Raw genomic sequence first — 26,800 nt, 5'->3', positions numbered from 1 at the left:
GCTGCTCAGGAGGCCGGGGACGGCAAAGGGGGCAGGTGCTGGCAGACGGCCAGAAACAAAAATGGCCGCCCAGCACCTCGCTTTTAATTAGCGCAGCCCCGGCCGCAGGTAGGCGCCCCTGGCCCCGTCGGACATAGCGTCCTCTTAGGGCGCTAACGGGAGGCGCAAAGCAACCAAATTTTGTCCCCCTTGGTCTCCTTACCCAAGGAAGGATATACTTGCCATAGAGGGAGTGCAACGAAGGTTCTCCAGACTGATTCCTGGGATGGGGGGATTGTCCTATGAGGAGAGATTAAGTAGACTAGGCCTATATTCTCTAGAGTTTAAAAGGATGAGATGTGATCTCATTGAAACATACAAAATTCTTACAGGGCTTGACAGGGTAGATGCAGGGGTCACAGTCTCAGAATAAGGAGTCGGCCATTTAGGACTGAAATGAGAAGACATTTCTTTACTCAGAGGGTGGTGAATCTTTGGAATTCTCTACCCCAGAGGACTGTGGAGGCTTCGTCGTTGAGTATATTCAAGAGAGAGATCGATAGATTTTTGAATATTAAGGGAATCAAGAGATATGGGGATAGTGCAGGAAAGTGGAGATGAGGTAGAAGATCAGTCATGGTCTTATTGAATGGCGGAGCAGGCTCGAAAGGCCAAATGACCTACTTCTGTCCTATTCCTTATAGAGTCAAGGGGGTGATTTTGCCAATGGGGAGCTTTTAGAGGCGGGACTCCCACTTGTCGGGTTTCAGTCCCGCCTCCATCGACTTCTGGCCAACCCATGCTATTTTCCCTTGATTGACCTTGTTAAGCCCGCCCAGTGGGCTTAGCAGGCCAACAAAGGTAAAGCCGGTTGCAGAGAACGTCAACATATGACGTTTCATCTGACAATTTTTGACAGATGAATTATCATCGTTTGACAGCTCTGTGAAGCTGTCAAACAGTGACATTCTCTGTAGTTTGATGAGGTCTTGAATTCAAGACCTCAAACATCTTTCTTTTGCAGAAATGAGATGGCTGTTGCATTGAAGAATGCAACGGCCATCTGTCATCTCCAACACGGAGGTGAGAGACTCTCCGCATACACACCGACTGAAGCCTGCAGGAAGAAACAAAGGTAAGTACACTTTTACTAACATTTTGCACTTACCTCAGACACTCACCTCTCCACACTTGCACCCATCATTTACCTTCACAGCACACGTTTGCACCCCCCTGACCCCCGCAGACCCACTACTCGCCTCGCTGACCTGGTGGGTTTCAGAGCCTTCGGGAAGCCCGCACTTGTTAGGGCAAAAAGGGAATAATCCTATTTTCTGCCTAAGTTAATAGGCTTTAATCCCTTCCCGCCTCCAAGGGGACGGGACCCGGCGTGGGACGGCTACCCGCCTCCTCGGAAGATGGCATGGAGGTGGGTTGGGCACCCGCCCCCAAATTCTGCCATTTTCCCGGCAGTCCTGCCTCCATACTCACCTCCGCAGGGCTGGCAAGATCACGCCCATAGAATCATAGAGTCATAACAGCACAGAAGGAGGCCATTCGGCCCATCGAGTCCATGCTGGCTCTCTGTAGAGCAATCCAGTCAGTCCCATTCCCCTGCTCTATCCCCATAGCCCTGCAAGTTTATCTCCCTCACGTACCTATCCAGTCTCCCCTTAAAAACATTGAGTGTCTCCACTTCCACCACTTCCGTCGGCAGCGAATTCCAGGTCCTCACCACTCACTGCGTAAAAAAGTTTTTCTTCACGTCCCCCCTGTATTTCTTGCCCAAAACCTTAAATCTGTGTCCCCTAGTCCTTGTACCATCAACTAGTGGGAACAGCCTTTCCCTGTCTAGCCTATCCAAACCAGTCATAATCTTGTACACCTCTAGCAAATCACCCCTCAACCTCCTTTGCTCCAATGAAAACAAATCCAGCTTCTCCAACCTGTCCTTGCAGCCAAGATCCCCGTTCCCCGGAACCATTCTGGTAAATCTCCTCTGCACCCTCTCAAGGGCCTTCACATCCTTCCTAAAGTGTGGTGACCAGAACTGAACGCAATACTCCAGTTGTGGCCTAACCAGCACTTTATAAAGGTTCAGCATAACTTCTCTACTTTTGTACTGGAATTTTTTGAGGATGTAACTGGTAGGATAGATAAGGGAGAACCAGTGGATGTGGTGTATTTGGACTTTCAGAAGGCTTTCGATAAGGTCCCGCATAAGAGATTAGCGTGCAAAGTTAAAGCACATGGGATTGGGGGTAAGGTACTGACTTGGATAGAGAACTGGTTGGCAGACAGGAAGCAAAGAGTTGGAATAAATGGGTCTTTTTCCGAGTAGCAGGCAGTGACCAGTGGGGTACCGCAGGGATCAGTGCTAGGACCCCAGCTATTCACAATATATATTAATGATCTAGACGAGGGAACTAGATGTAATATCTCCAAGTTTGCAGACGATACAAAGCTGGGTGGGCGTGTGTGCTGCGAGGAGGATGCAGAGAAACTTAGCACTGTTGCCTCACAGCGCCAGAGACCCGGGTTCGAATCCGGCCTCGGGTGACTGTGTGGAGTTTGCACATTCTCCCCGTGTTTGCGTGGGTTTCCTCCGGGTGCTCCGGTTTCCTCCCACAGTCCAAAGATGTGCGGGTTAGGTTAATTGGCTATGATAAATTGACCCTTAGTGTTAGGGGGATTAAATACGTGGGGTTACGGGGATAGGGTGGGATATGTGTTGGTGTAGGGGTTACGGGGATCGGGTGGGATATGTGTCGGTGCAGGCTCGATGGGCCGAAATGGCCTCTATCTGCACTGTGGGGATTCTGTGATTCTGTGAAACTCCAGTATGATTTGGACAGGTTGGGTGATTGGGCAGATACATGGCAGATGCAGTATAATGTGGATAAATGCGAGGTTATCCACTTTGGTGGCAAAAACAGGAAGACAGATTATTATCTGAACGGCAATAGATTGGGAAAAGGGGAAGTGCAACGAGACCTGGGTGTCCTTGTGCACCAGTCGCTGAAGGTAAGCATGCAGGTGCTGCAGGCGGTTAAGAAGGCAAATGGTATGTTGGCCTTCATAGCGAGAGGATTAGAGTACAGGAGCAAGGATGTCTTGCTGCAGTTGTACAGGGCCTTGGTGAGACCACACCTTGAGTATTGTGTGAAGTTTTGGTCGCCTTGTCTGAGGAAGGATGTTCTTGCCATGGAGGGAGTGCAGCGAAGATTCACCAGACTGATACCTGGGATGGCAGGAATGACGTATGAAGAGAGATTGGGTCGATTAGGCTTATATTCGCTAGAGTTTAGAAGAATGAGAGGGGATCTCATTGAAACTTACAAAATTCTAACAGGACTAGACAGCCTAGATGCAGGAAGGATGTTCCTGATGGCGGGGGAGTCCAGAACCAGGGGTCACAGTCTAAGGATAAGGGGTAAGCCACTTAGAGTCACAGAGTCATAGAGTTATACAGCGCAGAAAGAGGCCCTTCGGCCCATCGCGTCCGCGCCGGCCATCAAGCCCTGTCTAATCTAATCCCATTTTCCAGCATTTGGTCCGTAGCCTTGTATGCTATGGCATTTCAAGTGCTCATCCAAATGCTTCTTGAATGTTGTGAGGGTTCCTGCCTCTACCACCCTTTTCAGGCAGTGAGTTCCAGATTCCAACCACCCTCTGGGTGAAAAAGTTCTCCCTCAAATCCCCTCTAAACCTCCTGCCCCTTACCTTGAATCTATGCCCCCTTGTTATTGACCCCTCTACTTAGGGAAAAAGTTCCTTTCTATCTACCCTATCTATGCCCCTCATAATTTTGTACACCTCAATCAGGTCCCCCCTCAGCCTTCTCTGCTCCAAGGAAAACAACCCCAGCCTGTCCAGTCTTTCTTCATAGCTGAAGCGCTCCAGCCCAGGTAACATCCTGGTGAATCTCCTCTGCACCCTCTCCAAAGCAATCACATCCTTCCTATAGTGTGGCGACCAGAACTGCACACAGTATTCCAGCTGTGGCCTAACCAGCGTTTTGTACAGCTCCATCATAACCCCCCTGCTCTTATATTCTATGCCTCGGCTAATGAAGGCAAGTATTCCATATGCCTTTTTAACCACCTTATCCACCTGTTCTGCTGCCTTCAGGGATCTATGTACATGCACACCAAGGTCCCTCTGATCCTCTGTCTTTCCTAGGGTCTTACCATTCATTGTGTATTCCCTTGCCTTGTTAGTGCCTCCAAAATGCATCACCTCACACTTTTCAGGGTTAAATTCCATTAGCCACTGTTCTGCCCATCTGACCAACTCATCTATATCGTCCTGCAGACTGAGGCTACCCTCCTCGCTATTTACCACCCCACCAATTTTCGTGTCATCTGCGAACTTACTGATCATACCTTTTACATTCAAATCCAAATCATTTAGGACAGAGATGAGGAGGAATTTCTTCACCCAGAGAGTGCTGAACCTGTGGAATTCTCTAACACAGAAGGCAGTTGAGGCCAATTCATTAAATATATTCAAGAAGGAGTTAGATATATTTCTTAAGGCTAAAGGGATCAAGGGATATGGGGAGAAAGCAGGGACAGGGTACTGAATTTGGATGATCAGCCATGATCTCATTAAATGGCGGAACAGGCTCGAGGGGCTGAATGGCCTACTCCTGCTCCTATCTTCTATGATTCTATGTACTCAATACCTCTATTTATGAAGCCCAAGATCCCATATGACCTGCCACCTTCAGGGACCTATGCACAGCAACTCCCAGGTCCCTCTGTCCCTGCACGCTCTTTAAAACTGTGCCATTAAGTGTATATTGCCTCTCCCTGTTCCTTCTACCAAAATGCATCACCTCACAATTCTCTGTATTAAATTCCATCTTCCACTTGTCTGCCCATTCTACTAGCCTTTCTATGTCCTGTTGCAGTCGACTGGTATCATCCTCACTGTTTGCCACACCCCCCAAGTTTGGTGTCATTGGCAAACTTAGAAATTCTACTCTGTATTCCAATATCCAGGTCATTTATATATATCAAAAAAGGAAGTGACCCCAGCACTGCCCCTTGGGGAACACCACTGTCTACCATCCTCCAGTCTGAAAAACAGTCATGTACCACAACTCGCTGTTTTCTGTCCTTAAGCTAATTCCTTATCCAAGCTGCCACTGACCCACCTATTCCATGAGCCTCAATTTTGTTAACCAGCCTTCTATGTGGTACTTTGTCAAACACCTTCCGAAAATCCATGTAGACAACATCCATTGCATTCCTTTCATCAATCCTCCCTGTTACTTCATCAAAAAATTCAATTAGATTAGTCAAACACAATCTGCCTTTTATAAATCTGTGTTGGCTCTCCTTAATTAGCTTAAGCCTCTCCAAGTGCCCATAAATTTTTTCCTTGATTATTGTTTCTAAAACTTTACCCACCACTGGTGTTAAACTGACTGGCCTGTAGTTACTAGGATTGTCCTTACACCCTTTCTTCAACAATGGTGTCACATTTGCCACTTTCCAATCCTCAGGCACCTCCCCCCGCATCTAGGGAAGATTGGAAAATTATGGCAAGCTTTTCCGCTATCTGCTCCCCTAATTCCCTTAGCAATCTGGGATGCAAGCCATCTGGACCAGGCGACTTATCCACTCTAAGCATACCCAGCCTTTCTAGTACATCCTGTATCAATTTTCACCCCTTCCATTGCTTCTACCACTTCTACCGATATTTTGTCAGCATCCTTAGTAAACACCGATACAGAGTAGTCATTGAGTATTTTAGCCTTGCCCTGCGCCTCTAAGCATATATCACCTTCATTGTCCCCAATAGGCCCCACCCCACCTCTTACTACCCGCTTACTGTTTACATGCCAGTAGAAGATTTTTGGGTTCCCTTTTATGTTAACCGCCATTCTACACTCATATTCTCTCTTTGCCAATCTTATTTTCATCTTCACTTCCCCTCTCAACTTATTGTATTTGGTCTGATTCTCCCTTGAAGAATTCACCTGACATGCATCATACACCCTCTTTTTTTGTTTCAGCATCTTCTCTATCTCCCTCGTCATCCAAGGAATCCTTGTTTTGGTTCCCTTAACCTTCCCTCTTGTTGGAATGTACCTAACCTGTACTTGGAACATCTCCTCGCTTGAAGGAATTCAGCGAGTCCGCACCCACTACGCGAGCCGGCAGCCTGTTCCAGATGTCCACTATTCCCTGGGGAAAGACCCACCTCCTGAAATCTAACCTAGATCTAGCCTTATACAATTTAAATTTGTGACCCCTGGTCCTGCCTAACCTGTTTAATTGAAATAAACTGTCAGCTGGAACACAATCTATTCCCTTCATTATCCTATAAACTTCAAAAGCCATTGGGAAAACTATAATTAATGCACTGCAGTATGTGTTATCTAAAGGGCTGTTGCATAACCAGATTAAGCCATTCATTCCAAATCAATGTCATGACAGAATAATGTACCTAATTTAGAGCAATATTCTCACAGAAACGGCTTGCACTTACTCATCGTTCCTTTGCAATGCACGTCTTGCTTCCCGTTCCAGACTTGAGACTTTTTGTCGGGCTTCCTCTACGTGGTGAGTTTTCACTGTCCTGCTCTCCATACCTCGGAGCTGAGCCTGAAAGACCTGTTGGATTTAGAAGGAGAAAGAAAATAGATTTACAAAAATCATTAAGCTTCTTAGAAACCTCTACCTGTAAATATTTATTGGCAACAGTTAGTGGCAAAGTAACTTTGTTGCCCTGTGACATCAGAGGTCACTGCACACATCAAAAAAGGGATGTTGCATCCCTGTCCCATTATAGTGGTAGAGCACAAAAGATTTGCATCGCGTTTAATGGAGGGGAATAGACAAGCAAAAGATAAATATGTAAGCATGCAGCCATTATTCAGCATCAGCCCAAAATTAACAAAATCTAGATTTGATTATTTTAGCTTCTTACTGCAAGAAGATGCAATATCTGTAACAGCAATGAATTCATCAATGAAAGAAAGGGAGACTTGCATTTAAATAGCGCCTTTCATTACCTCTTGCATCCCAGAGCACTTTAAGGGCTGGATTTTGTCATTGGGGCGGGCTGGGGTCGTGTCAACCGCTTTTCGTGTTATCCACCCAATTCAAAGTCGATGTGGGAGATTGATGCGATTTTCGCATAATTGGGCAATTGAGTTCCAGCGTGTGGGAACCCATGGCCCAATTGTTTTTTTCAGTTTGAAACTCGCCTCCGATGACATCATCATTGCTGCTGCATTTAAGGTCTGCAAGAAGCCTTGCTTCTTCTGCAGGCTGCCAATCTTTTGGCCTTTGCAGTGAGGGACCTGGAGGCAGAATGAGCAGCGGGAGACCTAAGCCTGTTCCCAGATATGATGACGTCACCCTGCAAGCTTTGGTGAAGGGAGCAAGAGCTAGTAAGGTGGTGCTCTTCCCTTCTTCAGGGAGGAAGAAGCCTCCCCAGCAAACGAAGGCTGTGTGGGTCCAGGTGGCCCAGGAGGTGAACTCGTTGTCCCTCATCCGCAGAACCTGGCTTCAGTGCAGGAAGAGGTTTCATGACCTTCTGCGCACTGGAAAAGTGAGTTTGACTTTGCCATCACCCTCAATCTGATCCCCATTGCCTCTCCTCACCAGCACTCAGCTTTAGCAACCTCTTCCTCCACATCCCACTTGACACTGACATCCCTGCACCCTTACCCATTCCCTCTCTCTCTATGGTCACATTCACCTAACTATTCGACTATGCAGCCCTCACACTCCCTATCGCTGTGATGCTATGAAAACAACTTACAAAACACAGGGAGAGCCCTTGGTCTTGCCAACTCCCTCCATCTTTGTCTCCTTCTAAGCATCTATGCTATGGATTCTCTACACTCACTCCTTCATTCTCACTCAAACTCCACTTGTCTCCCTCATTGCAGGAAAAGAGAGCTCACAATAAGAGGGAAAGAGTGAGGACAAGAGGAGGGCCACCCTCAGTAGCCCATCTCACCCCTTGGGAGGAGGCAGTCCTGGAGATAGTGGGACTCGAGGACGATGCGCAAGTGGGGTCGGACAGACGGATGCATCAGAGAAAGCTGGTGACAGAATAGTTTTCATCTCTCTCATTGACATTGCATGAATCGCTGATAATGATTCTGAAACTCAAACAGATGGACTTATGATCATCTGCAATATGCAATGTGTATGTAACCTTGGCCTCACATCTCTGACTCTTTCCTTTACTCTCCCACAGGACCATCGCAAGCACCCGTCCCCACTATCCAGGAGGAACAGCCTGAGTCTCCAGACTCCTCAGAGGAAGCTGCAATCTCTGAGAGCGCAGCGTCAGCAGAATTCAGCCAATCCGGCACCAGCGCAGACACTCACACCTCGGTGGGACCATCGCGAGATAGAGTAGTGTTGTCACCTGGTGTATCACAGCTCACAAGTGAGCATCAGCAAATTGTGGAGACAGGGACAGCAGTGGAGAGTGCTAGTCGGAGGGCGCAGGACTCTGCCAGCTCGGCTCAGCTGCATGTCGACCCTCTGCCTCTGGGTCCATCCATAAGATCAGCGGTGCTGGAACTCCAGGAACAGATGCAGGAGTCTCTGGCAGGTTTTGTCTCCAGGGTCGCTGCAAGTGTGCAGCGAATGGAGGAGTCCATCGCTAACATGAGCAGAGCCTTTGTGGAGTCATTGGTGCATGAACGCAGCACCACGGAAAGGGTGGCACCTCCGTGGAAAGGATGGCTACAGTAGACGAGAGGATGGCTACGGCCATGGAGGAGCTAAGTCGCCAGAGTGTTGAAAACATGCTGAGTGTTCAGAATAGACTGACATCTCTGGAGGAGCGATGGTCAGCTATTGAACAGAGAAACCAGACCTTCATGGAAGTCCTTCTGAGTAGGACTGCCAGTGCAGATGTGGGTCCCCATGGCCCCCCTGATGTGCAGCAAGGTGCTCTCAAGCCACTTGCAAGTGCTGAGGTGGACCTGACCCATGAGAGGGATGTTGGTGGCAGAGAACAAGGAAGTGGAGGCTCCTCTCCAAGCGCTCACACGATCACGCCACTGCAGAGCCCTCGGTCAGAGCCCCACCAGAGTCCCCACCCAACTGAGATCAGCATCTCAACCCCTGCACAGCCGCAGGAGCAGCAGACTGTTGCCGAGCACTCACAGGTTCGCAATCCCAGAGGACGCCCGCCAAAGGTGTCGAGACAGGAGCAGCAAGAAAGTGAGCAAGGGGCCTCCACATCTGCTGAAGCCACAGGGGAAGCACCACGTAGGAGCACACGTAAGAGAAAGATACTGCACAAATAGTCACAAGGGTAGTCACTTGGGTGAAATGTGTTTATTTTTAAAATGCCATCAGTTGGTTATTGTAAATGAAAATTCTGATGGCAACTGTTGCAGTTGTGGTGTGTGTCATTTCACAAATGGGACTTCCACATTGAGGGCATAGGATTACTTGCAATTGTCAGTATGGTGGTCAGAGTGCTAGGAATCCTCTGGTTCTTGGCCATTGTCGATGCTCTGGTAAGAAGCTGCGAGGCAAAAGTGCTTGATTGGCTAGGCTAAGCAAATCTGGCCAAGATGAGCGTGTTCCTTGCATCCCAGGCAGCAATGTTCTCGCGTATTGCTGCCGCTGGTTGATGGGCCTCTGCAAGATGTTCATTTTTGCTCTCCTCCTCCTCCTCATCTGAGGAGGTTATGTGAGGAGCCACTTGGTCCTCAGGAATCTGCAAGCCACGAGGCTGTGCCATGTTGTGAAGTGCACAGCAAACCACGATGATTCTGGAGACCCTAGCTGCTGAGTACTGCAGGGCTCCACCTGATTTATCCAGGCATCTGAAGTGCATCTTCAGCATGCCAATGGTTTGCTCGATTATGGATCTGGTGGAAATGTGGCTGTAGTTGTAGCTTTCCTCAGCTTCATTGGATGGGCTCCTCAACAGCGTCATTAGCCATGTCTTCAGGGGATAGCCCTTGTCTCCAAGTAGCCATCCGTTAAGTTGGTCTGGTGGACTGAAGAGCGGAGGCACACTTGACTGGCGCAGTATGAAGGAGTCATGGCAACTGCCAGGGTACTTGGCACAAACATGCAAAATTTCCTTCTTGTGGTCACACACCAGCTGCATGTTGAGGGAGTGGAAGCCCTTGCGGTTGACAAAAAAACCTGGATTACGATGGGCTGCCTTAAGGGCCACATGTGTGCAGTCAACGGCGCCCTGCACCCTTGGAAAGTCTGCCAGATTAGCTAATCCAACCGCACGCGCCGTGACACTTGCTTGATCCTTGGAGAAATGGATGTGATTTTGCGTGATGGCAAAGAGGGCATCGGTTACCTGCATGATGCAAGTGTGTGCGGCCACCTGGGAGATGCCGCTGATGTCTGCTACTGATCCCTGGAATGAGCCTAAAGCAAAAAAGTTGAGTGCAGTGGTGACTTTCTAACAAATCAGCAGGGGTGACTCATTTGGCTGTAAACAAACAAACAGTATAAAAAGACCAGTCCTAGTGCGAGCAAGCACTGAGTGCGAGTCATCAAAGAGTGCTTTGAGTTTGGGTAAGTGTGAGAGTTCTTTAATTGTTATTTCTCTTTAAATCATTCTTGATAAGATTACTTAAGCGGTTTAAGTAAAGGGGAAAAGTTAAATATTTGGGATTCTGTTGGGTTAAGAAGAGTAAAACAAGGTTACACTGCAGTAGGAGTAAATTGGCACAGCAGGCAGTGGAAACCAGTTTTCTAACCAATCAGCAGGGGTGACTCATTTGGCTGTAAACAAACAAACAGTATAAAAAGACCAGTCCTAGTGCGAGTCATCAAAGAGTGCTGTGAGTTTGGGTAAGTGTGAGTTAGGGTAAGTGGGGTGTTAGGTGCTCTTTTCAAACTTTAACTCTGTGGGTTGTAGTTAATAAGGCCTTTCTGGTGCAGAGTGACTGTTGGTAAACCATTTAACTGGTGTAACTAGAGGGACTGATTTAATTTAAATCCAATTAATTAAAGGGGATACTAGCATCTAAAATCGGGCAGAGGGTGTCCATAACTAACAATAAAAAATGTAATTATTTACATAGAATGGAGCAGGTGATGTGTTACTGTTGCGAGATGTGGGAGCCAGTGAACCCCATTGAGGCTCACGGTGATTACGTCTGTGACAAGTGTCTGCTGCTACAGGAACTCCAGCTCCGTGTTGATGAGCTGGAGTCTGAGCTTCAGACACTGCGACACATCAGGGAGGGGGAGAAGTACCTGGACTCTGTGTATCAGGAGGTGGTCACACCTATGAAGTTAATTAATTCAGATGTAGCCCACGGTCAGGGACAGGACGGTGTGACTACGAGTGAGGCAGGTACGGGGATCCAGGAGGTAGAGCTGATGGAGCCGCAGCCCTTGCTCTTCTCCAACAGGTTCGAGGTTCTTACTCCCTGTGGGGACAGGAGCAGGGACTGCAGGGAGGGTGAGCAACCTGGCCACAGCACCGTGGAACGAGGGGCCATTCAAGAGGGGGGAGTAAATAGAAATGTTGTAGTGGTAGGGGATAGTATTATTAGGGGGATAGATAGAGTTCTCTGCAGCCGAGAGCGAGAGTCCCGAAGGCTGTGTTGCTTACCCGGTGCCAGGGTCAAGGACATCTCCTCTGGGCTGGAAAGAAACTTGAAGTGGCAGGGGGTGGATCCAGTTGTCGTGGTCCATGTTGGTACAAACAACGTAGATAGGACTAGGAAGCCGGTTCTGTTAAAGGAGTATGAGCAGCTAGGGGTCAAATTAAAAAACAGAACCTCAAGGGTCTGGATTATTACCTGAGCCACGAGCGAATTTGGCTAGAACAAATAAAATTAGAGAGTTAAATGCGTGGCTCAAAGACTGCTTTGGGAGAAATGGGTTTTGCTTCCTGGGACACTGGCACCAGTACTGGGGCAGGAGGGAGCTGTTCCGTTGGGACGGGCTTCACTTGGCCAGTGCTGGGACTAGAGTCCTGGCGGATCATATAACTAGGGCTGCAGAGAGGGCTTTAAACTAACTAGTGGGGGGGGAGGTTCCTAGAGAGCAAATAATAAAAATGACAACAGAGAAGGTCATAGACTTAGGTAGCAGTGGGGAAATTAAAAACCAGAGTGTGTCAGGAAGGGTCAGAAGGTATGGAGTAAAAGGTAAAGTAATAAAAAGGGCAAAAGCAGGAACTAAGTGTCACAAAACATATTTGAAAGTTCTCTATCTGAATGCACGTAGCATTCCTAACAAAATAGACGAGTTCATGGCACAAGTAACTACATATGGGTATGATCTTGTGGCCATTACAGAAACATGGCTGCAGGGTGACAATGCCTGGGAATTAAACATACCAGGTTATTTAATGATAAGGAAGGGGAGGTGGGGTGGCTATGTTAATAAAGGAAGGAATCACTGTAATACAGAGAAATGATATTGGGTCAAAAGATCAGGATAATGAAACAGTTTGGGTGGAGGTAAGGAATAATAAGGGGAAAAAAACACTAGTGGGCGTAGTCTATAGGCCTCCGAACAGTTGCAACTCTGTTGGACGGAGTATCAATCAGGAAATAGTTGAGGCTTGTAATAAGGGAACATCTATAATTATGGGGGATTTTAACTATCATATTAATTGGACAAATCAAATTGGACAGGGTTGCCTTGAGAATGAGTTCATTGAGTGTATTAGGGATGGGTTTCTTGAGCAGTATGTAACTGAACCGACCAGGGGGCAAGCAACCTTAGATCTGGTCCTGTGTAACGAGACAGGATTAATTAAAAATGTCCCAGTAAAGGATCCCCTTGGAATGAGTGACCATAACATGGTTGAATTCCATATTCAATTAGAGGGTGAGAAGGTTGGATCTCAAACAAGCGTGCTAAGCTTGAATAAAGGAGACTATGAAGGTATGAGAGCGGAATTGAGTAGAGTGGATTGGGAAAATAGATTAAAGGGTAAGACGATACATGATCAGTGGTGTACATTTAAGGAGTTATTTTACAACTTCCAAAAAATATATATTCCACTGAGAAGAAAAGGGTGCAAAGGAAAAGACAGCCATCCGTGGCTAAGTAAAGAAATTAAGGATAGTATTCGACTAAAAACAAGGGCATATAAGGTAGCCAAATCTAGTGGGAGGATAGAGGATTGGGAAAACTTTAAAAGACAGCAAAAAATAACAAAAAGATTGATTAAGAAAGGGAAGATAGATTATGAAAGTAAATTAGCAAAAAATATAAAAACAGATAGTAAGAGTTTTTATAGTTATATAAAAAGAAAAAGGGTGGCTAAAGAAAATGTTGGTCCCTTAGGGGATGAGACCGGGAAATTAATGGTGGGAAATATGGAGACGGCAAAAACACAATGAATATTTTGTCTCAGTCTTTACAGTAGAGGACACTAAGAATATCCCAACACTGGACAAACAGGGGGCTATGGGGGGGTGGGGGGGAGCTAAACATGATCAAAATCACTAAGGAAGTGGTTCGCAGTAAAATAATGGGACTCAAGGCGGATAAATCACCTGGACCTGATGGCTTACATCCTAGGGTCTTGAGGGAAGTGGCGGTAGGGATTGTGGATGCATTGGTAATAATTTTCCAAAACTCCCTGGACTCAGCAAAGGTCCCGGCAGACTGGAAAACTGTTAATGTAACACCCTTGTTTAAAAAGGGCAGTAGACAGAAGGCTGGAAACTATAGACCGGTTAGCGTAACATCTGTGGTTGGTAAAATTTTGGAGTCCATTATTAAGGAGACAGTAACAGGACATTTGGATAATCATAATTTAATAGGACAAAGTCAGCATGGTTTTATGAAGGGGAAGTCATGTTTGACAAATTTGCTGGAGTTCTTTGAGGAAGTAACATATAGGGTGGATAAAGGGGAACCAGTGGATGTAGTGTATTTAGACTTCCAAAAGGCATTTGACAAGGTGCCACACAAAATGTTATTGCTTAAGATAAAAAATCACGGGATTGGGGGTAATATTCTGGCATGGATAGAGGATTGGCTATCTAACAGGAGGCAGAGAGTTGGGATAAATGGTTCATTCTCAGACTGGCAATCAGTAACTAGTGGTGTTCCGCAGGGGTCAGTGCTGGGTCCCCAACTCTTTACAATCTATATTAACGATTTGGAGGAGGGGACCGAGTGTAACATATCAAAGTTTGCAGATGATACTAAGATGGGAGGGAAAGTAGTGAGTGAGGAGGACATAAAAAAACCTGCAAGGGGACATAGACAGGCTAAGTAGGTGGGCAGAGATTTGGCAGATGGAATACAATACTGGAAAGTGTGAGGTTATGCACTTTGGCAGGAAAAATCGTAGAGCAAGTTATTATCTTAATGGCAAGAAACTGGAAAGTACTGAAGTACAAAGGGATCTGGGAGTCCTGGTGCACGAAACTCAAAAGGTTAGTATGCAGGTGCAGCAAGTGATTAAGAAGGCCAATGGAATGTTGGCTTTCATTGCTAGGGGGATAGAATATAAAAATAGGGAGGTATTGCTTCAGTTGTACAAGGTATTGGTGAGACCGCACCTGGAATACTGCGTACAGTTTTGGTGTCCATACTTAAGAAAGGACATACTTGCTCTCGAGTCAGTACAAAGAAGGTTCACTCGGTTAATCCCGGGGATGAGGGGATGGACATATGAGGAGAGGTTGGGTAGATTGGGACTCTACTCATTGGAGTTCAGAAGAATGAGAGGCGATCTTATTGAAACATCTAAGATTGTGAAGGGGTTGGATCGGGTGGATGCGGGGAGGATGTTCCCGATGATGGGTGAAACTAGAACTAGGGGGCATAGTCTTAGAATAAGGGGCTGCTCTTTCAAAACTGAGATGAGGAGGAACTACTTCACTCAGAGGGTGGTAGGTCCATGGAATATGCTGCCCCAAAAAGCTACATCATTACATAAATTTAAAACAGAAATAGACAGTTTCCTAGAAGTAAAGGGAATTAAGGGTTACGGGGAGCGGGCAGGAATTTGGACATGAGTCTAGGTACGGATCGGACATGGCCCTGTGGGTAGCGGAGCGGGCCCAGGGGCCGTGTAGCCTGATCCTGCTCCTATTTCGTGTGTCTAATTCTGTTAGATTCAGGAGATGGTTCTGTGATGGTGGATTGGCGGTTGGGATCAGATCAGCCATGATCTTGTTGGATGGCGGAGCGGGCTCGAGGGGCCGATTGGCCTACTCCTGCTCCTGTTTCTTATGTTCTTATGTTGACTTTGACGGCCACTGGTAAGGGGTGTCCACCTGCTCCACTGGGCTCCAGGTCTTGCTGCACCATTGCGCAGATGTCACCCACTACCTCTCGCGAAAGTCGGAGCTGCCTTTGGCTCTGCTGCTCACTCATGTTGAGGTAGCTGATCCTCTGTCTGTAGACCCTGTTTGGTGGGTATCTCCTGCGCCGATGGGCTTCCATGGGCTGCCGCCTTTTGGCCTGTGCAGCTTCAGGTGGGTGAGCAGCAGCTTTGCGCTCCTGTTGTTGCTGCTGCTGTTGGTGCTGCTGTTGTTCATGGTTCTGCTGCTGCCGCAGCTGGTCTTCGTCTGAATCTGATGTCCAGGAGGGGAGGAAAGGAAATAAATGATTCCTATGCTTCTGGTGGATGCCTCAGTTGAGGAAGCGCTCAGTCAAGGTGGCGAGAGGGGTTTCCCAGGAGGTCACACTGGAGATGGGTGTCAGGCTCCAAACTTCCACAGCTATGGTTATGCCTGCTAAAAGTTCCCCCAGACCTGAGACAACAAAGTCCTGCCACCTGCAAATGAGGACTGATCAAATCTCCTATTTAATGGTAGAGCTGCAGCTGATATTCAACAATCCAATTGTGCTCCCGCCAGGTTTCACTGTCGTGTTTCAGAGGAGACGTGAATCATGTGGGAAATGTGTTAAAATCGGAAAGGACTCTCAAAATGGGATTATAGAGGCAATTTAGTGGTTGTTAAGGGCCTTAAGGGCCTATCCCGCCTCTTGGAGGTGGGACGGAGACGGGATCAGAAACCACGCATTTGGGAAAATTGCTTGGAGGCGGGGTCGGGCCCGCCCGCCACTTTTTGCAATTTTAACACCCCACGCGCCTCCATTCCCGCCTCCTCGGGTCTGGCAAAATCCAGCCCTAAGTATTTTACGCGTAGTCTTGTTACAATGTAGGAAATGCAGCAGCCAACTTGCACATAGCAAGCTCCCACACACAGCAATGAGACAATGACCAGATAATCTGTCCACGCTCAACGCCATGTACCGCCACTTGCATACTCTCGACCTCTCTCTTCAGCAGCACTGACTCACTCTATCTCAAAGCTGTTCTGTTCCGCAGTTCCATTTCATCCTTCGCCTCATCCGGCGCTTTAACAAAAAACGTTTTTGTTGTGTCTGTGTGTTGATAGAGACACTGAAGACAGGAGTTGGTTTCATAGGTGTTTACTAAACAAAGTCTGGAGGGGAACTAACGGATATAACACAATATACAGGCTTATATAGCCCGAGTGACCATTACCGGCATTACAGCACACATGGGGCTTTTAAAGGCACATACACTACAATTCCTCCCCTTTTAGCTAACCAGTACATAATATTTTAAGTAATTATTAATTACGTGTTATAAGAAAAATAATATACACATTGCTGCAGTTAATTAATTATAAGTCAGTCTCTCTGGAGGCTTCCTGACTCGGTCCGGATAACGCCTCGGTGGTGTAGTAGTTTCTGGTGGTGTAGTAGGTTCTTTTGACAAGGCTGATTCAGCTTGAATGCCAGTGTCGGGTTCATCAGGTTCCAGTATCACCGGATCGGAGGTAGATATGGGTATCTCTACTTCATCGTTAGGCGTATAGAGTTGTGGTGTAGGTTGTCCCTTTTCGGATGACTCTATGATTTGGTCAGCATGGCGCCTTATTATGCTTTCTCCGATGTCCACGGTATACATCAGCGGTCCTAGTCGTGTGCAGATAGTTCCAGGCTGCCATTTCTCGGTACGGTAGTCCCGGGCCAAAACTTGTTGACCTATCTGGAAGGTTCTAGTTGGCCTTTCATTCATGCCTTGAAATTGCCGGATCTCCCCGTCCCTTCTGATGTTGGGCTTGATCAAATCCAGCCGGCATCTTAGGCTTCTATTGAAGAACATTATGGCGGGAGTTTGGTTTGTAACCATATGTGTTGCATTCCTGTATGCGAACAAGAAGTTATCCACCTTGTGCTGAAGTTTTATGTCTTCATTACCCATGGCCTTTATGGCCTTCTTGAAGGTCTGGACAAACCTTTCAGCCAATCCATTGGTGGCGGGATGGTATGGGGCGGACGTGTAGTGCTTAACCCCATTGTTTTTTAAGAACTTCCTGAATTCTTCGGACACAAATTGCGGTCCATTATCAGAACAGATCTGTTCCCGCAGCCCATTCCTGGCAAATATGGTCCTTAATACTGTGATTGTTTTTTCCGTGGTGGTGGAGGACATCTTTATTACCTCCGGCCACTTGGAGTGTGCATCAACCACGATTAAGAACATTGAGTCCATAAATGGACCAGCAAAGTCGAAGTGTACCCTTTGCCAGGGAGATGAGGGCCACTCCCATGGATGTAGAGGGGCTTGGGGTGGAGCGTTTTGGACCTTCTGGCATCCTAGGCAGCTCTTGGTCATTTCTTCTATGTCTCCATCGATACCTGGCCACCATACAAACGCTCTGGCTTGGTTCTTCATTTTCACTCCACCCAGATGCCCCTCGTGAAGCTCCTTTAGCACTTTATCCTGGAGTTTGGGTGGAATCACCACTCTGGATCCACACATCAAGGTTCCTCGGCATACTGACAGCTGTTCTCTTCTTTGCGAGAATGCTGGCAACAGTGGTTCGCCATGTGCTGGCCATCCCTTCACCGTTAAGTCGTAGACTCGTGAGAGAGTCGGGTCATTTCTCGTTTCCTTTTCAATGGCAGAATTTGTTACTGGTAGACATTCCACTATGGTTGAGTGGAACATCTCCACTGGGTCTACTGTAGGTGCCTCTTCTACCGTTGGCAACGGTAGGCGCGATAAACCGTCAGCATTCCCATGCTGTTTTGATCCTTTGTATTCTATGTTGTATTGGTGTGCCCCTAGAAAAAGGGACCACCTCTGTAGCCTTTGCGCTGTCATAATGGGAACACCCTTTTTAGGGTTGAATATGGAGATGAGGGGTTGATGGTCAGTCAACAAGGTAAATTTTTGTCCATGTAGGTAATGGTTGAATTTCTTCACTCCCCATACCAGGCTGAGTGCTTCCCTGTCGATTTGAGCATAGTTACGCTCAGCTGAGTTCAATGAGCGTGACGCAAAAGCTATCGGCCGTTCCGAGCCATCAGGGAATTTATGCGATAATACTGCTCCTATGCCGTAAGGGGATGCATCGCACGCCAGTCTGATTGGCAGTGATGGGTTGTAATGAGCCAAAACTTCTTTGGACGTGATTAAGTCTTTGCATTTATGGAAGGCACATTTACAGTCTTCGCTCCATTTCCAAATTACTCCTGTTTGTAGCAGTTCATTAAGAGGGTGTAGAAGAGTTGATAAGTTCGGTAAAAATTTATGATAGTAATTTATTAATCCCAGGAACGACCTTAATTGTGAAACATTTTCAGGTGCTGGGGCTTTTATGACCGCTTCAATTTTTTCAGGTGACTTATGCAACCCTTCCTTATTAATTATGTGGCCACAATATGATATTTGATTTTGGAAAAATTCACACTTGGGGCGATTTGCTCGTAGGCCCCGTTCTCTCAGCCTAGTGAGCACCTGCTCCAAATTGGCAAGGTGCTCGTTGTCGTTTTCTCCTGTTACAAGGGTGTCGTCTAGGTAGCATTGAGGCCCCGGAATCCCTTGGAGGACTTGCTCCATAGCTCTTTGCCAGATAGCTGGAGCAGATGCTACTCCGAAAACCAGTCGATTGTACTGGTATAGACCTTTGTGTGTATTTATCGTGAGATATTTCTTAGAGGCCTCTTCAACCTCCATCTGTAGATATGCCTGTGCCAAGTCAATTTTGGTGAAACGTTTCCCTTCGGATAGTGAGGCGAAAATATCTTCTATCCTCGGAAGAGGATACTGTACCGTGTGAAGGACCGGGTTTACCATCACCTTGAAGTCTCCACAGATGCGAATTTTTCTCTGTTCTTCAGATTTATCATTATTCAATGCTTTCTTCATGACTGGAACGATGGGTGTTGCCCACTCGCTCCAATCTATTTTGGATAATACGCCTGCATTTTCCAAATTCTCCAGCTCTGCCTCGACTGCTGGACGAATTGCGTATGGCACTGGTCTTGCTTTAAAAAACTTGGGAATTGCTGCATCTTCCACTTTTATTGAGGCGGTGATGCCTTTCAAGGTTCCTAGTTTCTCTTGAAACACTTCTTTGGTGTTGGCCAAGATGTCTTTTAATCGTTCAGGTATGACGTCATCATCGTTTTTTTTCTTACTGGTCACCGTCAGTGCCCGAATGGAGTGCCAGTCTAAACGTATTTTCCTGATCCATTCACGTCCTAACAGCGGTGGACCACCATCTTGTAGAATGTATAAATACAACTTTTGTATTTCCTTGCCGTTGTATACAACAGGCACCCTTATTTTTCCTTTGGGGTATACTTTCTGCCCCGTATATGTTTTCAAGATAATGGATGTGTCTTTTAAAGGTATATGCGGAAATAGCCTCTCGTAATCCCGTCGATTTATTACGGTCAGAGCTGATCCTGTATCTAGCTCCATTTTAACTGGGGACCCTGCTATCGTGAGGGTAACCCAAATGGTCTGGTAATCATCTTTGGCAAGTACATTATGTAATTTGAGACAGCTTTGTCTCTTGTTTTCGGAGTCGCTATCGCTCTTCTGGTCTTCGGAGCTACTGTCCGTCATCATTTGTACCTTTCTGTACTTTTCTTTATTGATTTTTTTTTTCCTGTCTGTGGATTTATTTTGTCCAGATCGGCATACCGGTGCAATGTGTCCAATCTTTCCGCATTGCCTGCATGCTTTGTCCTTGAACCAGCAGTCCCTCTGGTCATGGGTGGATCTGCCGCAGCGAAAACATCTCTTGAAACCCTGTGTCATTTCATGGGTGCCGAAGTCCTGTGTCTTTTGTTGTATTTCTGCAGCTCCTCTTGCGGCTGCTTCGTATGATACAGCCATACTGAAAGCCTTGTCCAGTGTTAAATCTTTTTCAGAAAGCAGCCTTTTCTGTGTTCCTTCACTTAAGAGACCGCAGACGAATTTGTCTCGAAGATAATCTGCTAGTCCTGCCCCGAATTGGCAGTATTTTGATAGCTTTCTTAATTCGGTGAGGTAACCAGCGTTACTTTCATTCTTGTGTTGATTTCTCTTGAAGAATTTGAATCGTTCCGCTATCAGCAGCGGTGTTGGGTTTAACTGCTCCTGTAGGGTATCAACAATTTCTTTAAAATCCTTGTCCTTTGGTTTGGCTGGAGTGATTAAATTTCGTAACAGCCCGTATGTCTTTGCGCCCATTAGATTTAGCAGTACTGAAGCTTTTTTTTCATCTTCTATTCCATTTGCAGTGCAATATACCTCCACTCTTTCCACATATGTGGTCCAATCCTCTATCAAAAGCATCAATATTACCAGACTTAGGCATCTTAGAAAAGATATGGCGCTTCCCGCGCTTTTCTTTCTTTTCTGCAGAAAAGATATGGCGCTTCCCGCGCTTTCCCGTCGCTGCTGCCAATGACAACGCTGTTTCCCGCGGTTTCCGTTCTTTTTTTATTTATTTATTTACAGTTGGAGACTCGTTCCCGCCGGACTTCCTCTCTAGGTCTGAACGCCGACCTGTTTGCAGCGCCGGCCGTCTCCCGAGTGCTCCCTCCCCGTCTGTTACTGCTTGCCTCCACTTTCGCTGCTTGGCCCAGCTGTAGAACCAGCCGCTGGAGCCCCAGCCTGACGCCCAGGAAGGATTAGTGCAGTACCTGCCACCAGCTTGGCCAGCTGGTGAAACCACAGCTTTTTTTACTTTCTTGATTCTTCTGGATGCCCGAGGAATCGATGTCCTTGAGGTGCTGCCGAATTGCAGGTAAGTCCGTTTCCACTTCATCGCCACTGTTGTGTCTGTGTGTTGATAGAGACCCTGAAGACAGGAGTTGGTTTCATAGGTGTTTACTAAACAAAGTCTGGAGGGGAACTAACGGATATAACACAATATACAGGCTTATATAGCCCGAGTGGCCATTACCGGCATTACAGCACACATGGGGCTCTTAAAGGCACATACACTACAGTTTTTTCTTCCTTTCAGGTGTCAAGGATCGTAAGCTTCAACAACTCTTGGACACCAACGCCTCTCCGGACGCTTCTTCCCCTTCACTTTCCTCTGAGCCCATCCCTTCTTCCAATCTCACCCCCTGCCATGTTTTCACTATCCCCTCTGACCTTCCCCTCTCTGACCCCGAACGATCAGTCCTCAGCAACGGCCTCAGCTTCATCCTCTTACGCTCCCACCTCAATGAATTTCGAGTGCGGCACAATGCTGAGCTTTTCTTCCATCGCTTTCACCTCCGTGCCCACTTCTTTGGCCAGGAGTCTTCCCCCTACACAGGGGACGCTTTTCCTGTCTTCAGAATTCTCATTCCACCTGGACCCCTCCCTCTGGCCTCTTACCCTCTCTAGATCTTTTCGTTGGGAACTGCCGGCGTGACATCGGCCGTCTCAATTTCTCTGCTCCTCTCACTCACTCCAACCTACCTCCCTCTGAATTTGCAGCACTCCATTCTCTCAGATCCAACCCCAACATTATCATTAAACCTGCTGACAAGGGTGGCACTGTTGTTGTTTGCCGAACCGACCTCTACCTAGTGGAGGCTGAACGCTAACTCTCTGACACCTCTTCCTACCTCCCCCGGACCATGATTCCACTACCGAACATCAACCCATTGTTTCCAAGACTGTCACTGACCTCATCCCCTCTGGAGATCTTCCCTCCACGGCCGTCAACCTCAAAGTCCTCCAACCCCGCTTCTACCTCCTTCCCAAGGTCCACAAACAGGACTGTCCTGGAAGACCCATCATTTCAACCTGTTCTTGCCCCACAGAACGGATTTCTTCCTATCGAGACTCCATTTTCTCCCCTTGTCCAGTCTCTTCCCACCTACATCCACCACTCTTCTGACACTTTCTGCCACTTTAGCAATTTCCAGTTTCCTGGCCCCAACCATCTCCTTTTCACTATGGACGTCCAATCCCTCTACACCTCCATCCCCCACCAGGACGGCCTGCAGGCGCTCCTCTTCTTCCTTGAACAGAGGCCCAAGCAGGCCACAGCCACCACTACCCTCCTCCGCCTGGCTGAACTTGTTCTCATATTGAACAACTTCTCCTTTGACTCCACTCACTTTCTCTAAATAAAAGGTGTATGGGTCCTGGCTATACCTGCCTTTTCGTGGGATGTGTGGAACATTCTTTATTCCAGTCCTACTCAGGTCCCCTCCCTCACCTCTTTTTCCGGTACATTGATGAATGTATCGGTGCGGTTTCCTGCTCTCACCCTGAACTGGAAAATTTCATTCACTTTGCTTCCAATTTCCAGCCTTCTCTCACCTTCACATGGTCCATCTCCAACTCTTCCCTTCCTCGACTTCTCTGTCTCCATTTCTGGGGATAGGCTATCGACCAATATCCACTATAAGTCCACTGACTCCCACAGCTGCCTCGACTACACTTCCTCCCACCCCGCTTCCTGTATGGACTCTATTCCATTCTCCCAGTTTTTCCGTTTCCGTCGCATCTGTTCCGATGTTGCCGCCTTCCATACCGATGCTTCCAATACGTCTTCCTTTCTCCTCAACCAAGGATTCCCCTCCACTGTGTTTGATAGGGCCCTCGATTGTGTCCGTTCCAGTTCCTGCACTTCTGCTCTCACCCCTTCCCCTCCCTCCCAGAAACCTGTCCTCACCTTCCACCCTCCCAGCCTCCATTCAACGGATCTTCCGCCGCCATTTCCGCCATTTCCAGTGTGATCCCACAACAACAACAACAGGAGAGATAAGGAGGGGCGAGGCCATGGAGGGATTTGAAAACAAAGATGAGAATTTTTAAATCAAGGCGTTGCCTAATTGGAAGCCAATGGAGGTCAGCAAGCACAGGGGAGATGGGTGAGCGGGACTTGGTGCGAGTTAGCACACAGATGGCAGAGTTTTGGATGACCTCAAGTTTATGGAGGGTAGAACTAGGGAGGACGGCCATTAATACATTGGAATAGTCAAGTCTAGAGGTGATAAAGGCATGGATGAGGATTTCGGCAGCAGATAAGTTGAGGTAAGGGCCTAGACAAGCAATATTACAAAGGTGAAAATGGGCGGTCTTTTGATAGAATAGATATGAGGTAGGAAGCTTAATTTGTGATCAAACACCATGGTTGCGAACAGACCTGGTCAGCCTTAGACAGTTGCCGGGGAGAGAGATTGATCAGTGGAAAGAGAACGGAGTTTGTGGCATGAACCGAAGACAATGGCTTCGGTCTTCCTGATATTTAATTGAAGGAAATTTCCACTCATCCAGTGCTGGATGTCGTACAAGCAGTCTGATAGCATAGAGACGGTGGAGGGTTCAAGAGAGGTGGAGGAGAGGGAGAGCTCGGTATCATCAGCATACATGTGAAAACTCAAATTGTGTTGCCAGATGATGTCACCGAGGGGCAGCAAGTAAATAGGAGGGGGCCAAGGATAGATCCTTGGGGACACCAGAGGTGACAGTACGGGAGTGGGAAGAGAAGCTGTTACAGGTGATTCTATGGTTACAGCTGGAAAGATAGGACTGAAACCAAGAGAGTGCCGTCCCGTCCCGTCCAGCTGGACGACGGTGGAGAGGTGTTGGAGCAGAATTTTGTGGTCAGCCGTGTCAAAGGCTGCAGACAGGTCAAGAAGGACGAGAAGGGAGAGATTACCCTTGTCACAGTCAATTAGGATGTCATTTGTAACCTTGGTAAGAGCAGTTTCAGTACAGGAAACTCCTTGGTATCCGGCACTGACGGGACCGGCGTGTTGCCGGTTGATCAAAAATTCCGGATGACAGCGAGGGTTATCTACCGAGGCTATTTTTAACAAAGAAAAATTAAAAAATCAAGAAATGTGCAGTATACAGTAATTGGGTACTCACCTACAGAATGTTGTGCTAAATGGATGGTGGAAGATGCTTGATTAAGTACAGTACTGCCAGTTGAGGGTAATGCAATGCAATGACTACCAGCAGCGTGGGAGACACACAGTACCCCTGTAAAATGGCAGATCAGAAGAGATTACCGGCAGCGCGGGAGAGTCAGACTCCTGTTACAGGGGTATTGAGGTGTTCCGACTTCCGACAGCGCCAAGAAGCCGAGTAGTGGCAGTTTGGAGAACTACCCCCACTGACTAACTCGGCCACCGCGGGAGACTCGGACTCGGCAACATTTCCGGTTATTGAGGTGTTGTTTTCGGAGTGAGAATTTTGCCGGTTAATAGAGAATTCCGGATATTTAGGTGCCGTTTAAACGAGAGTTTCCTGTACCGAGGCAGGGAGGGATTCAAATAAAGAGTTCTGGGAAAGAGGGGCACAGATTTGGGAGGCGACAACACGTTCAAGAACTTTGGAGAGGAAATGGAGGTTGGAGATGGGGTGATAGTTTGCAAGGACGGAGAGGTAAAGGGTTGGTTTTTTGAGGAGAGGGGAGATGACGGCAGATTTGAAGGAAAGGGGGACAATACCGGAGGAGAGAGAACCGTTAACAATATTCGCTAACATGGGAGCCAGGAAGGAAAGTTGGGTGATCAGCAATTTAGTAGGAATAGGGTCGAGAGAGCAGGAGGTCAGTCTCATTGACAAGATGAGCTTTGAAAGGGCAAATGGGGAGATAGGAGAGAAATATGCAAACCGGGTTAGGGCAGGGGGAAAACGGTGAGGAGGTAAGGTTCGGTGGGCTAGGGGAAGAGAGGGAATTGAAAGCAGGAGCAGTTGAACGGATGTTATTGATCTTTTTAACAAAGAAGTCTGTGAGCTCCTCACATTTATTGTTGGAGGTGAGGGAGGAGGAGGTAGGGGAGGGTGGTTTGAGTTGATGGTTTGAGTGGAGAAGAGAAGCCTGGTGTTATTTTTGCAGTCCTCGATGATCTTGGAATAGTGGGCAGTTTTAGTGATGGAGAGCAGGACCCGGTACTGCTTTATACGATCTAGCCAAATCTAGTGTTGGATGGTTAGACCAGTTGTCCGCCAAAGACATTCAAGTCTGCGTCCCTTGGACTTAAGGGAACTGAGATAAGGGGTATACATGGGGGAATGACTAGGGTGAGAGAGTGTCATGATTTTCGTGGGGACAAGGGCTTCAAAGGTGGTGGAGAGGGTGTGATTTAGTAAGTCAGTAGCTGCAGAAATGTCATGAAGAATTCTAGGCCAAAAGCTAGGTAGTTGGGAATTAGAATGTGCAGTGGTAAGGGACTTGAGGGAGAGATTTTTTCCAGGGGCAGATACAAAAGGAAGTGGGTTTAGGAGGGGGAAAGGGAATATAGGTAGAGAGTGATATAAGGAAATGGTCGGAGATTGCCTTATGGTTACAGTGGGGATAGCGAGGCCACGTGGTTGGCCAATCGGTGTGTGTGTGGGCGGGACTAATCCTTTTCATCTCAGGGATCTGGCAGCCATTGCCTGAAGCTAAGAACCCCATTTACTTCCAGCTCAAAATCTGCTAATCCAGCTTCGAAAAAGTTAGTATCTCTTTTAAAAATAACATAAGATTTACCAAAAACGTTTTATAAGTACTTTCACTTTCATCTTTCAAGGTATTAAAAGGTAGAAATGTTGCCCGGCAGCAGATTGAGAGAGGGACACAGGGACAGGGCCCAAAGCCTGGGACTCAATTTAAAATGTTGCCCGGCAGCAGATTCACAAAGGGACAGAGAGACAGGCCCCAAAGCCTGGGACTCGATTTAAACCGCCCATTTGATCATCCACAATAAGGTCATGGATGGCAAGGCCCTTATTTATAAATGAACTAGCTGGGGGAGCCCGGCTTTGCCAGGGCTGTTTTGGGCCGGGCGGTTTAAATCGAGTCCCAGGCTTTGGGGCCTCTCTATGTCCCTCTGTGAATCTGCTGCCGGGCAACATTTTAAATTGAGTCCCAGGCTTTTGGGCCCTGTCTGTGTCCCTCTCTCAATCTGCTGCCGGGCAACATTTCTACCTTTTAATACCTTGAAAGATGAAAGTGAAAGTACTTATAAAACATTTTTGGTAAATCTTATGTTATTTTTAAAAGAGATACTAACTTTTTCAAAGCTGGATGAGCAGAGTAGTTTGAGCTGGAAGTAAATGGGGTTTTTAGCTTGAGGCAATGGCTGCCACATCCCTGAGATGAAAACGATTAGTCCCGCCCACAGACGCAGCGATTGGCCAACCATCAGGCAACTGAACTGTAGGATTGGTCAATCGTGACGGCACAGGATTGGTCGAACCTTGACGTCAGTCAATCAATGCTAAGTAGCAGATAATGAGTTTAATTTTGAAGGTTTTTTGCATAAGGCACGAACAATTTTCGTCCAGCCGAAACGTAAATACGCTTACGACCGTTTTGGAACGGTAAGTTTTCTTTTGACGTAACGCACGCGTAGGTACGCTCTATAACTTTCGAGCGCATAGCCGGACAGACGCACACCCGAGGACAGACAGACAGAACGATCCTTTTATATATATAGATAGACTAGCTGGAGTGCCCGGCGGTGCCGAGACTTTTTCGAGGGCATGTTGTTGTTGGAAGAGAGAGAGAGCGACGGGGGGGGGGGGGGGGAAGAGAGAGAGCGACTTGGGGGGGGGGGAAAGAGAGAGAGCGACTGGGGGGGAAGAGAGAGAGCGACTGGGG

General features: G+C 47.4%; 1 protein-coding gene across 1 annotated transcript in view; it reads right to left on the bottom strand.

The window, feature by feature from the left end:
- Positions 1-26,800, bottom strand: part of LOC147121601 (uncharacterized protein C6orf118-like) — a 118,786-nt gene that overhangs the window by 51,812 nt on the left and 40,174 nt on the right. Inside the window, exon 5 of the mRNA XM_085981970.1 lies at positions 6,481-6,605. Coding sequence (XP_085838096.1) covers positions 6,481-6,605 — 125 coding nt within the window. The remainder of the gene's footprint in view (positions 1-6,480; positions 6,606-26,800) is intronic.

The sequence above is a fragment of the Somniosus microcephalus genome, chromosome 3 (assembly GCF_052327205.1).
Source record: "Somniosus microcephalus isolate GS21.2 chromosome 3, FLI_Smic_1.0, whole genome shotgun sequence".
In the NCBI taxonomy this organism is placed as follows: Eukaryota; Metazoa; Chordata; class Chondrichthyes; order Squaliformes; family Somniosidae; genus Somniosus; species Somniosus microcephalus.
This window is presented reverse-complemented; position numbering and strand designations above follow the sequence as displayed.